This window comes from Pristiophorus japonicus, chromosome 13 (assembly GCF_044704955.1).
Source record: "Pristiophorus japonicus isolate sPriJap1 chromosome 13, sPriJap1.hap1, whole genome shotgun sequence".
In the NCBI taxonomy this organism is placed as follows: domain Eukaryota; kingdom Metazoa; phylum Chordata; class Chondrichthyes; family Pristiophoridae; genus Pristiophorus; species Pristiophorus japonicus.
In genome coordinates this window covers 8,002,214-8,016,178 of record NC_091989.1, presented here as the reverse complement: position 1 = coordinate 8,016,178, position 13,965 = coordinate 8,002,214, and the positions used below count along the sequence as shown (strand labels likewise).

Sequence of the window (13,965 nt, the reverse complement as noted above, 5' to 3'; positions counted from 1 at the left end):
GTAATTGGGAGCATGAGTATTTGATGAGCCATTGAAAAAATGTAGCTAACAGGTGTGTATGTGTGACGTGCCATTAAGTTTGTCTGAAAACATATACATCAAGAAGCTATCAGAAGTGCTTGTGTTCATCCCTAACAGTCCAAACAATACAATAAAATCTGGTGCGCAATCAGACCAAAACTTTCATTCTTTACTCCAGGGACACATACAGAAGGTTTGCAGGAAAAATAAACAGGGCTGACTCATTGCAAAAAAAAAAGACATGCATTTATATAGCGCCTTTCACGACCACCGGACGTCCCAAAGCGCTTTGCAGCCAATGAAATACTTTTGGAGTGTAGTCACTGTTGCAATGTGGGAAACGCAGCAGCCAATTTGCGCACAGCAAGCTCCCACAAACAGCAATGTGATAATGGCCAGATAATCTGTTTTTGTGATGTTGATTGAGGGATAAACTAGGGATTGGTCTTTTTCGGCCGGTACAGACACAATGGGCTGAATGACCTCCTACTGTGCGGTAAATGTCGGTGATTCTATGAGAACTGATGGCCTCCTCTTGTGCTGTGTGATACTATGACCTTTGCTATTTCTGCTTGCTACAGGAGAACCTGTTTTTTGTAATGGAATACCTGAATGGCGGGGACCTGATGTTTCACATTCAGAGCTGCCAGAAGTTTGACACCCCAAGAGCAACGTAAGTGGACCTTTATTCTGAAGCTTTGTTTGATTACCCTCAACATAAGAAATAGGAGCAGGAGTCGGCCATTCGGCCCCTCGAGCCTGCTCCGCCATTCAATAAGATCATGGCTGATCTTCTATCTCAACTCCACCTTCCTGCACTATCCCCATATCCCTTAATTCCCTTTGTTCCCAAAAATGTATTGACCTCTGTCTTGAATATACTCAACGACTGAGCCTCCACAGCCCTCTGGGGCAGAGAATTCCAAAGATTCACCACCCTCTGAATGAAATAATTTCTCCTCATCTCAGTCCTAAATGGCCGACCCCTTTATTTTGAGACTGTGACCCCCATGTTCTAGACTCCCCAAGCAGGGGAAACATCTTCTCCGCATCAACCCTGTCAAACCCCCCTTAAGAATGTTCTGTTTCAATTAGATCACCTCTCATTCTTCTAAACGCTAATTATATATGTCTCGGTAACAGGTTGGCAGGATTGACCAATCCCAGAACATGCTTAAGGCAGAATTTCCAAAATATTACAGCGGGAAATCCAGGAAAAGGAAACCGCGGTAAATAAAACGCAACAAAAAAGTACACCATATGTTGTCAGCACCTTAATATGCATCTGCTAAACTCTCAAAAGTTGAAAGAACTTATGATTTGTTCCCACCCAACAAAGACTTTCCTTATCCTGATGCCTATGAAAGAAGTGATAAGACTGGGTAGGATTCTTAGGCTAAAGATTTCTGCGCGCTGCTTGTGAATAGATCAAAAGAGTTCGATATATGATTTAATGCTCGCTGGGACTTTCAAGCCTTTCAGGAGATGCATCAAAGCCTTTCTTTTCTTGTGCCGCTCTGCACTGAGGGCTCCGGGCTCTGTGTGACCTGTTGAATGCCAAACCATCTTTCCTCCTTCAATAACAACACTGAGAAAATCAACCAGTCCCTGCCCCTTGGGAATATGCAGAATGTTTCCATTTATAAAATTGTCCTTTGACACAATCTCCCTTATGGGGCTGGGGAGGTGGGGGCGAGCGGTGCAGTGGGAATAAGCACTGCCTTTTCAACCCCCCGTGACCTCGACTCAGATGGCTGACACACATGACATGTGTTCAGACAATTTCAACCAAAGCACCAACAATGCCGAGAAACGCGGAAAACGCCAAGTTCTCATCCGGCCATGCTCCAAAGTGATTGTGAGACTCCTGACTGTAATGATGAAGCAATGGCCTCATTGGCAATTATCGATGACCATAGGGGTGGAAAAATTGTTGTTAATCTCACAGGCAGACTGAACAAGTGCCGTGTCATTAGCCCCAGATTTGATGTTCAAGTAAAGGAACTTGCAAGATGGCAAAATGGTCTCCTGCCATCCCGTTAGTTTGGGTACCTTGTTCTAACGACCTCAGCCTGCTTCATGGACCATGAAGAGGCCCAAGTGAAAACACACAGGAGGAAAAATCCTCTGATTCTTTTTCTACAGCAGCCTATAATAAAACGCAGGACTGCGCTAATTCTGCCCCTGTTGGAAATCTCACTCCGAGGGACTGCAGGATGGCTGGAATAATCTGAGGGTGAAAAGTTGATTGGAATAACGCCACTGAGAGGCGCGCTAATGGGGCTCTAAGCACTTACCGGTGGAGCGCCGCGCTGTCAGCGCCTCCCGAGAACTTGATTGGAGGGATACCGGCAACAGTACCACGCACTCGAGCGGCGCCCACTTGGTGACGTCAGTGCGCGTGCAACATCCCGTTAGCACCGCGGTCGGGAACTTCAATGGGGTCGCCTGCCTTAGCGCCTGCCGCTCATCGCGCCGGTGAAAGCAGGCGTTCTCCGATCTCCCGCGGCGATACCGGAACGGATCATCCGGTGAGTGGTTAGAAGGTGAGGTTTTCCCATTTACATACACTTCATTTAAAAGAGGCCAGGGGCAGCACGGGCCCAGCCCACACTGCGATATGTGCGCGCACTGGATCCGTGCAGCAGAGCTGGTCTCCAGTCGTCCTGGTTAACCCTTGCCACTGGACCAAGACCTCGCTCTGTCAAGCCCGTGTGGTGGCTGGTGTGTAACGGTCACCCCACGTTAAAAAAATCCACCCACAGGCATCTTCCACCCTTCAATTGGAGTTCAGGACTGGAACATCGGCTCCTTCATCGAAACATCTGTGAACTCTTGTGGAAGCAAGTCATCCTCGTTCAAGGGACCGCCTATGATGACACTTTATTTAGATTTTCTTAACTTTGTCCGATGTTTAAAAATGGTCAACTCACCTCCCGTGCATTTATTTCGGGTGGTCCAGCTGACCTCTCCTTTCGATGCTGGGATGTAGGATTCCTCCTAGCGCCAGAACTTCATCAGCGCTCCCGCGATAGCGCCCCGCGATTCAACTTTAGCGCCCTGAGAGGGGTGGGGAACGCTTCGCTTAGCGCTCCACTCCCCTCTTGGGGCGCTAAAAACCAATATCCCGGTTGGAGGCGGTAAACATCCGCCCGGCGCTAACGTTAGCGACCAGGCAGTGTCACCGCCTCAAACCGGCCTATAATCTATTTTTCCCCCTTTCACACTTATCTTTCGAGGTGCTGTTCTGAGGCTAAGGTTTGTGGGATGTTGCTGGGACAGAATAGAGGGAGCTGTGCTCTTTATCTAACCTGCCTACACCCAACCCGTCAATGTTGGGATTGGGTCCCAGAAATGGACATCCTTCTATTTCCCAGCACTAATATCTTTCACCTTAATGGGCACCAAAAAAACAAGCCAAGTGACTTCTCTTGGGATTTCCCCTTTACTGCTGCTGCTTTTTGTTAATGACTAGAAGTAAATGACTTATTGAAAGGTTTCCAACTAAGACAGAGGTCCAGTCCGTGCTGACAGAAAGGATGGATTGTTCTACCACAGAGCCGCCACAGGCATGATGGGCCGAATAGCCTCCTCCGCCCATCTCTGGCCCCTGCCTCAGCTCATCCGCTGCTGAAGCCCTCATCCGTGCCTTTGTTACCTTTAGACTTGACTATTCCAACGCACTCCTGGCTGGCCTCCCACATTCTACCCTACGTAAACTCAAGGTGATTCAAAGCTCGGCTGCCCGTGTCCTAACACCAAGTCCCGCTCACCCATCACCCCCTGTGCTCGCTGACCTACATTGACTCCCAGTTAAGCAACGCCTCGATTTCTAAATTCTCATCCTTGTTTTCAAATTCCTCCATGGCCCTCGCCCCTCCCTATCTCTGTAATCTCCTCCAGCCCCACAAACCCCCCCCCCCGAGATGTCTGCGCCCCTCTAATTCTGCCCTCTTGAGCATCCCTGATTGTAATCGCTCAACCATTGGTGGCCGTGCCTTCTGTTGCCTGGGCCCCAAGCTCTGGAACTCCCTCCCTAAACCTCTCCGCCTCTCTACCTCAATTTCCTCTTTCAAGATGCTCCTTAAAACCGACCTCTCACCTGCGCTAATTTTTATTTATGCGGCTCGGTGTCAAATTTCTATCTCATAACACTCCTGTGAAGCGCCTCGGGACGTTTCACTACGTTAAATGCGCTATATAAATACAAGTGATTGTTGTTGTATCATTCTATGATTCTTTGATGTTACACAGGAACACAGGCCTGTTTTTGGAGCAGTGTAACAGCCTATTTCAATGCTTTTCCCTCTTTCCCCACGGACAACACCCAGCCTCCCCTTGACGTTTCCCTGCCTGGCGTCAGTAATTCCTAAAGTCAGGACTGTGTGGAGGGGAATGAGAACCCAGTGCCCTGCCACGGCATATCAGAGCTCGCAGACACCGCACCTCCCCCGCTAACAGCTCTCATTGTCAAGTCAACGCGGGATGAAAGGGCACTGTGTAGTATTCACCGTAACAGAAAATAGACCAGGAGATACTGGAAATACTCAGCAGGTTGGGCAGCATGTGTGGAAAGAGAGAAACAGAGTTAACGTCTCAGGTCGATGAAGAACTGGCGCGAGGTCTTGGCAGCTGCTGGACCGGCTGACCATTTCCAGCATTTTCTGCTTTCATTTTAGATTCCCAGCAATCCGCCGTGTTTTACTGTTGCATTCACATTGACGTAATCAAGATCTGGGCCCAGGAGAGGCGTGAGTTTGGGGCCCAGGAGAGGCTAAGGGCCCAGGGGGCAGCACGGGCCCAGCCCACACTGTGCGATATGTGTGGGCGCACTGGGTCCGTGCAGCAGAGCAGGTCTCCAGTCGTCCTGCTTAACCCTTGCCGCTGGACCAAGACCCGGCTCTGTCAAGCCCCGTGTGGTGGCTGGTGTGCAACGGCCACCCCACGTTAAAAAAATCCACGCGCAGGCAGCTTCACAGGAACTGCAAGATTTAGTTCGGGACCTGGAATTTTTAGGTCCTTCATTGAAACAATCGCCTGTGAACCGTCTGACGAGGAAGCAAGTCATCCTGGACTCGAGGGAGCGCCTTTGATGATGATGATGATGATGATGACATTGACGTGTTTGTGTGAGATTTCTCTGGCTGCTATTTGAATCCGTGGGTTCCGAATTCCTTGCTAATGTCCTTTCTGCTGTGGCACAAAGCACTCCATAACGACCTTGCACTTTCGGGGCAAAATGCGAACTAGTGCGAATTTTAAAAATGAAACAAATCCGGGCGTGCCCTTTAGGCTGAATTTCTGTGAAATCCATTTTAAAGCTGTAAGACGCCACAGTCTGTACATGCTCTTTATTTCATGCATCCTCATTAGAATAATGAGCTCCTGGTATCACCTGGGGCTCAGTTGATTTAGCGATGGGGAGGCAGCAGGACGGTACAGTGTACTAACGCCCACAAGCACTGTGTGATGGAGTAGCACGGTGAAGGACTGCACTCGCTGTCAGCCACAGGCACAACGCTCTGAATCCCAATGCAAAGCAGTACCGTGTTTTGCTTCGTTTTACTGCAGCCCCAGCACCGTGCTGAGAGTTTCATAGCTGTATCTGCTCGACCTCTCCGTCTCTTTCCTGGCCAGCGTAAGGCCCAACTCTTCCGTCGTTGATCTTGGTTCCCAGCCCCGCAAGTTCATTGTTCTAAACATATATTGTGCAACTTAAAGACTTGCATTTATATAGCGCCTTTCACCACCTCCGGACGACCCAAAGCGCTTTACAGCCAATGAAGTACTTTTGGAGTGTAGTCACTGTTGTAATGTGGGAAACGCGGCAGCCAACTTGCGCACAGCAAGCTCCCACACACAGCAATGTGATAATGACCAGATAATCTATTTTAGTGATTGAGGGATAAATATTTGCCAGGACACCAGGGATAACTCCTAAGATCTCCATGAGATCTTTTACGTTCTTCTGAGAGAGCAGACGGGACCTCAGTTTAACGTCTCATCCAAAAATGTGACAAATCTCTGTCTCTCATGCCTTCAGTCTCTTTCTCTATCAAGCATCTATCTAGTTTTACTTGAATTTGCCAGCAGCTTATACTTCACTGGGCAATCTGTTCCAAATATGCATTACCTACCCTCCTGTGCAATGTAGTTGAATCTAAAGAACTCACATCGTTTTGATTCTCTTGCCAGTATTATTAAGGCACTCAGACCCTTTAAAATCTCATTGAAATGTAAGAGGGCTTGACAGGGTAGATGCTGGGAGGATGTTTCCCCCTGGCTGGGGAGTCTAGAACCAGGGGTCACACAGTCTCAGGATAAGGGGTCGGCCATTGAGGACTGAGATGAGGAGGAATTTCTTCACTCAGACGGTGGCGAATCTTTGGAATTCTCTGCCCCAGAGGGCCGTGGATGCTGAGATGGTTGCGTAAATTCAAGGCTGAGATCGATAGATTTTTGGACTCTCGGGAAATGAAGGGATATGGGGATCGGGAGGGAAAATGGAGTTAAGATCGAAGTTCTAACTCAGAGGTGAGGGTGCTACTCACTGAGATTCTACTGACACTAATAGAGTGTCACCAGCACCTGGTGGGAACCCACTGAGTGAGAGTCTTCAGAAGAGCAGGGTCAAGAACTGGGTCAGAACAAACTAGGTTCTGTAATAAGAGAGCTAAGAAGAAGAACAACAACAACTTGTATTTATATAGCGCCTTTAACATAGTAAAACTTCGCAAGGCGCTTCACAGGAATGTTATAAGACAAAAAACTTGACACCAAGCCAGAGAAGGAGAAATTTGGGCAGGTAATGGCTGTTGCAGATCAGCTGGAGAGGAGGTAAGCGCAGGATAATATGTATTAATCATATTCTTTCAGATATTCTTCATGTTACACTTTCTCATGGAAATATATTTCATTGCAGGTTTTATGCTGCAGAAATCATTTGTGGTCTCCAGTTTCTTCATGCCAAAGGAATTATTTACAGGTACTTAAGGCGCGAGAAAGCACATTTTGCGTCTAACTCTCTGTTTTTAGTTGCAGATTAAGGATTGTGAATGAAAATACCTCCAACAAGCCCAAACTGAGAAATGTGCTTGTGTACAAATATCGCCTCCCTTTCTCTGAGCTGCTAACCTTGCTTAAAAGAAACTGGTTAGCGTCTCTGTTAAAATAGGCAATGCCGCACAGTTGTGTTAAGAGGAATTATGCTAATATGGCAAACCATAATTTCTCGACTTCCGTGGTCGTTGCAGAAGGTGTGCGGGGTGAGACTGGTTTTGGGCAGTTGTCCGTGTTCCCTCTGATGTTGATTGGCGTGATGCCGCGGGCGATTCACGGTGCGGCACGGTATGGCTTTCTCAATGGGAAAGGCAGCAAGCCGGATTCCCTGGAGCGCAGCGTGACCATTCGGCCTTGCAGGTCACGGGGAATGTTGGCAGTTGTGCAAGACGGCCCATTTTACACTCCGCCCCAGGAAACAAACCGGGCGGGGTGTAAAACAGGCAACCAGTCAAGTATTGCACGTTCCGCACTAGAGCCATAGATCAACTCCACCCGTGATACCACGCGTAACTTTGTTGGCTGGGAGAGGAGATATAAGAACATAAGAAATCGGAGCAGGAGTAGGCCATACGGCCCCTCGAGCCTGCTCCGCCATTTAATACGATCATGGCTGATCCGATCATGGACTCAGGTCCACTTCCCTGCCTGCTTCCCATAACCCCTTATTCCCTTATCGGTTAAGAAACAATCTATCTCTGTCTTAAATCCATTCAATGTCCCAGCATCCACAGCTCTCTGAGGCAGCGAATTCCACAGATTTACAACCCTCTGAGAGAAGTAATTCCTCCTCATCTCAGTTTTAAATGGGCGGCCCCTTATTCTAAGATCATGCCCCCTAGTTCTAGTCTCCCCCATCAGTGGAAACATCCTCTCTGCATCCACCTTGTCAAGCCCCTCATAATCTTATACGTTTCGATAAGATCATCTCTCATGCTTCTGAACTCCAATGAGTAGAGGCCCAACCTTCCCTCATAAGTCAACCCCCTCATCTCCGGAATCAACCGAGTGAACCTTCTCTGAGCTGCCTCCAAAGCAAGTATATCCTTTCGTAAATATGGAAACCAAAACTGCACACAGTATTCCAGGTGTGGCCTCACAAATACACTGTATAACTGTAGCAAGACTTCCCTGCTTTTATACTCCATCCCCTTTGCAATAAAGACCAAGATTCCATTGGCCTTCCTGATCACTTGCTGTACCTGCATACTACCCTTTTGTGTTTCAAAGTAATTTCAAAGTGAGTCAATCAAAGTATTGATTTCAAACTACTCAATTGCAACAAATCAGTGCGCACAGTATCCCACAATCCCGCATGTTGGGGGTCATTTTCAGCTTCAGCGCCTGGCAGTCATCTTGAAATAGCCTGGTAGTAAATGTAACCCTGGCAGTACCTTGGCAGTGCGTCCGTCCGTTATAGAACCCACCCAATATCTGTTGCATTGCAATCAACGGAACGACAGTTGGGGAGGGGCAGGGGAGGATCTTTAAAGAAATGTTCAGCCTCTCCCCTGTTCAGAGAATTCTGGATCTGTAAATAAATTGCGTGAAATACACGGCCTGACTGCGTGCGGGAAAGGAAAAAGATGGGTCGGTATTCCAGACACAGATCTTTGGTCTCAATCGGTGCATGAAGCCATCGTCCAATCACCAGGCGCACCTGCTGTAATATCCCCCACGTTGTGCTTTTAGCTCAGACGCTCAGGACCTTTTTAAATCCAAGAGGATCACAAAGCTGCCCATTAATGAAACAAAGTCAGTTTGCCCTGGTGCAAAGCTCCCCGGATCGGTTTCCATTACTCTCCTCTTTTGTAACTTGACTCCCTCACATCTGCATGTATTTACTCTGGTTCTGCTGCGTGCAGTAATCATTTTAATCCGGCCCCATTGCCAGGAGAGGTTCAGTCCTTCCCCATTCTGTAAAATAATTCTTGTCAAGCAAACTGCAAAGCTCGAGCAGGAAACATAAATTGATTTTGGAGATGGCGTGGCCCATTAATTGTTGGGTCCGATGCACCTGGACAGTTCTGGCCTCCTTACCTAAGGAAGGATATACTTGCCATTGAGGGAGTGCAGCGAAGGTTCACCAGACTGATTCCCGGGATGGGGGGATTGTACCAAGAGAACAGAATGAGTAGACTAGGCCTATATTCACCAGAGTTTAGAAGAATGAGAGGTGATCTCATTCAAACATATAAAATTCTTGACAGGGTAGATGCAGGGAGGATGTTTCCCCTGGCTGGGGAGTCTAGAACCAGGGGTCACAGTCTCAGAATAAGGGGTCGGCCATTTAGGACTGAGATGAGGAGAAATTGTTTCACTCAGAGGGTGGTGATTCTTTGGAATTCTCTACCCCAGAGGTTGAGAGAGGCTCAGTCGTTGAGTATATTCAAGACAGAGATCGATAGATTATTGAATATTAAGGAAATCAAGAGATATGGGGACAGTGCAGGAAAGTGGAGTTGAGGTAGAAGATCAGCCGCGATCTCATTGAATGGCAGAGCAGGCTCGAGGGGCCGAATAGCCGACTCCTGCTCCAATTTCTTACGTTCCTGCCCTGCCATTTGCAGCGTGGCACATTCCATCCTGCTGTAAGTGCTGTAAAAGAGCTGAATAAATATTTGGTTGGTAATGCAATTGGTAGTTGCAAGGATAGATAAGATAATCAAATGCTCTGTGGTATACAATGGTTCCTAAGGTGCGTAGGTGGAAGGGACGTTGTACGTAAATAATAGCAGCACAGGGGTTGGATATCTCAAGGTGTGAGGATGGATGAATACGTTGATATTTTGCTTAATTACCTTTGGGATCAATCGGTAACTTTCTCTCGGGCGATGTAAGGAGGACCCGGATATTGTAGATTCTGTGTGGACTGAGGAAGCAGCCAGCTCGATGGGCAGAATGGTTTCATAACAACAACAATATTTATATAGCGCCTTTAACATAGTGAGACGTCCGAAGGCGCTTCACAGGAGTATTATGAGATAGAAAACTTGACACCGAGCCACATAAGTAGAAATTAGGGCAGGTGACTAAAAGCTTGGTCAAAGAGGTAGGTTTCAAGGAGTGTCTTGAAGGAGGAAAGAGAGGTAGAGAGGCGGAGAGGTTTAGGGAGGGAGTTCCAGAGCTTGGGGCCCAGGCAACAGAAGGCATGGCCACCGATGGTTGAGTGATTATCATCAGGGATGCTCAAGAGGGCAGAATTAGAGGAGTGCAGACATCTCGGGGGATTGTGGGGCTGGAGGAGATTACAGAGATAGGGAGGGGCGAGGCCATGGAGGGATTTGAAAATAAGGATGACGATTTTAAAACCGAGTGGTATCTGGCCTGACAACACATGTAGGTCAGCGAGCACAGGGGGTGATGGGTGAGTGGGACACGGGTCAGCGAGCACAGGGGGTGATGGGTGAGTGGGACACGGGTCAGCGAGCACAGGGGGTGATGGGTGAGTGGGACACGGGTCAGCGGGCACAGGGGGTGATGGGTGAGCGGGACACGGGTCAGCGGGCACAGGGGGTGATGGGTGAGTGGGACACGGGTCAGCGAGCACAGGGGGTGATGGGTGAGTGGGACACGGGTCAGCGAGCACAGGGGGTGATGGGTGAGTGGGACACGGGTCAGCGAGCACAGGGGGTGATGGGTGAGCAGGACTTGGTGCGAGTTAGGACACGGGTCAGCGAGCACAGGGGGTGATGGGTGAGCGGGACTTGGTGCGAGTTAGGACACGGGGCAGCAGAGTTTTGAATCACCTCTAGTTTACGTAGGGTAGAATGTAGGAGGACAGCCAGGAGTGCATTGGAATAGTCGAGTCCATAGGTAACAAAGGCATGGACGAGGGCTTCAGCAGTTCTAAGTGATGTTCCCTCTAATTTCTTTTGGGGGCCCGCCCGGCCCCTTTAAGGGGCTGCGCAGTCCGTTCCCAATTCCGTGCATGCAGGGTTTCTCCATTTAAAAGTCGGTGAGCCAGCTGAGCGGGACCTCCAGAGCAATGGACGGCCGCACAGCTTATCGGGAAAGTTGTGAATTTTCTGGTTGCATGCCCAGACTCTGAGCCTCTCCCACCAGAAGCGCAAATCAGGAAATCGCACGTGAAAGTATTTCCTAAAGCGCAGTTCCTGGCGAGCAAACTCCGGTTCCAGGAGCTGGTTATCAGAAAACTCACCCTATCGTGTTCCTATGAGTCGAGGCTGAAGGTATCAATGAACAATGAGTCAATATGATGCCCGGCTTAAACAAAAGGAAGAGAAACACTTAAAATTGCGGAGGAATAAAACAATAAAATTGACATTTATTTTAGCTGTTCTAGTATCTCATAATTCCTAATTTAGTCATCTTCCCAATGTACACTATTAAAGGTATATTCATGATGAGACCACAAAAATGCGCGCATCTTTATTTTCCTCTTTGCGTGTGTGTCTGTACGTCTATATATATTTTTTTATTCATTCACGGGATGTGGGCGTTGCTGCCACGACCGGCATTTATTGCCCATCCCTAATTGCCCCTTGAGAAGGTGGTGGTGAGCCGCCTTCTTGAACCGCTGCAGTCCGTGTGGTGAAGGTGCTCCCACAGTGCTGTTAGGGAGGGAGTTCCAGGATTGTGACCCAGTGACGATGAAGGAACGGCCGATATATTTCCCAGTCAGGATGGTGTGTGACTGGGAGGGGAACGTGGAGGTGGTGGTGTTCCCATGCGCCTGCTGCCCTTGTCCTTCTAGGTGGTAGAGGTCGCGGGTTTGGGAGTCGCGGGATTATATCTGAATATAAAAATATACTTGCATGTGTGTGTATATGTATGCACCTGAATATATATATGTATGTGTCTTTATATATCGAAAGTATGTATATATTCTGTGTATGCAGCAATAAACGTACACACGGACTTATATCCCATGTGTATATTTATCTAGTTTATGTGTGCAGATGTCTATATTCATTTTTTTTTAGCACTGAATACTTACCTTTCTAGTATAAAATAAGAACAGAATTACTCAGTAGGTCAGGCAGAAACTGTGGAGAGAGAAACAGAGTAGAAACATAGAAATTTACAGCGCAGAAGGAGGCCATTTTGGCCCATCGTGTCCGAGCCGGCCGACAAAGAGCTGCACGGCCCTGGGTCAGCAGCCCTGAAGGTTACATATAAACCTGTGAACAATGAACAATGGCGGAAAAGCAAAGAGCACCCGGCCCAATCAGTCTGCCCCACACAACTGCGACACTCCCTGCACTGAAACATTCTACACTCCATCCCAGCCAGAGCCATGCGATCTCCTGGAAGAGGCAAAAACCAGATAAAAACCCAGGCCAATTGGGGGGGGAAAGAAATCTGGGAAAATTCCTCTCCGACCCATCCAGGCAATCGGAGTCCAGAAGATCACCCTGGCCGTAGGCCTGAGTCTGACGTTTCAGGTCGATGACCTTTCATCATCTGAAACGCTAACTCTGTTTCTCTCTCCACAGATGCTGCCTGACCCGCTGAGTATTTCCTGCATTTGCATATATTTCAGACTCTCCGCATCCGCAGTGTTTTGCTTTTTCACTTACCTTCCTAATGTTTTGTGCTTAAGGGACCTGAAGTTGGATAATGTTCTGCTGGACAGAGACGGCCACATTAAAATTGCAGATTTTGGCATGTGTAAAGAAAATATCCTGAACGGTGCCAGGACCTGCACCTTCTGTGGAACCCCTGATTATATCGCTCCAGAGGTCAGTGCGTCTGTTAACATTGCAGTTATCGCTGTGAGGATGCTCACAGGTTTGTAGAGCTGTTGCATGGCGCCAGACACGCTGGCGCGGCGCCTAAATTCGGCCGACGTCCGCCGCGCGGTCGATGACATCGAGTCGCTAAAAACAGCTCCGGGCCCTGACTCCGTTGGGTGTGTCGAGGAGGCTCAAGCACGTGGGGAGATCCCGTCCGAACTGACCCCCGTTCGGATGGAATTCCTCATCGGCGCCAAACCCTGGAACCTCCCTCGGGAGCCGGCGCCTCACAACTTGAGCCGCCTCGAGGAAATCCCCTCCGTGCCTTTCAGTTCTGTGCGGAGAGGTTTCCTGTACGGGCTGCTCCTGCACACTCTCCACCTTGCCATCCTCGCCTGCCGTACGGACACGCCATGGCGTACCATCTTGCCGTCCGGAGGAGACGGAGGTCCCCGATGGAGGGCACTCTACGCGGGAGTCCTCCCACTATTTATCGGGGACTTGGCCTGGAGGGCGGTGCACGGAACAGTCCCGTGCAATAAATTTTTAAGCCGGTTCACGGGCTCCCAGGCCGCCTGCAATTTCTGCGGTCTGGAGGAGTCCGTGTTCCACGTTTTTATGGAATGTACGAGGTTGCAGCCCCTCTTCCATTATTTAAAGGGGCTGCTCCTCAATTTCTGGTTGCACTTCAGTCCCACACCCCTGATCTTTGGGCACCTTGTGTGGAGGGGAACGGGTAGGTCCGAGGGCCTCCTCGTAGGACTGCTTCTGGGCACGGCCAAGGGGGCCATCAGCCGGTCCAGGCAGTGGGCGGTCGAGGGGGTCGTTCAGCCTGACTGTCTGCCTCTCTTCCACGCCTACATCCGGGCCAGGGTGTCCTTAGAGATGGAGCACGCGGTGTCCACCGGTACGCTCGCGGCCTTCCGCGAGAGGTGGGCGCCGGAGGGACTGGAGTGCATTGTCACCCCCGGCAACCAAATTTTAATTTGATTTTATATGTTTTCAAGTTTAATTTGTTTTAATTGCCGGGTTTTTAGTGTCCCCCCTCCCCTTTTATAGGGGGCACTTGTAAATTATGGTTTTAGAGCCCAAAAAAAACCACCAAAAAAAACTACAAAAATACAAAAAAAAAAACAATAAAAAACAAAAAAGGGCCTTTGGAAATGTTTGGAGTGCCCCCCAGATC

At 48.9% G+C, this 13,965-nt stretch overlaps 1 protein-coding gene across 3 annotated transcripts in view; it reads left to right on the top strand.

Annotated features, from left to right (window-relative positions):
• Positions 1-13,965, top strand: part of prkcq (protein kinase C, theta) — a 142,488-nt gene that overhangs the window by 115,793 nt on the left and 12,730 nt on the right. For all 3 annotated transcript variants that reach the window (XM_070897119.1, XM_070897118.1, XM_070897120.1), the window contains 3 exons: positions 603-694; positions 6,944-7,006; positions 12,647-12,785. In XM_070897119.1, the coding sequence (XP_070753220.1) occupies positions 603-694; positions 6,944-7,006; positions 12,647-12,785 (294 nt within the window). The remainder of the gene's footprint in view (positions 1-602; positions 695-6,943; positions 7,007-12,646; positions 12,786-13,965) is intronic.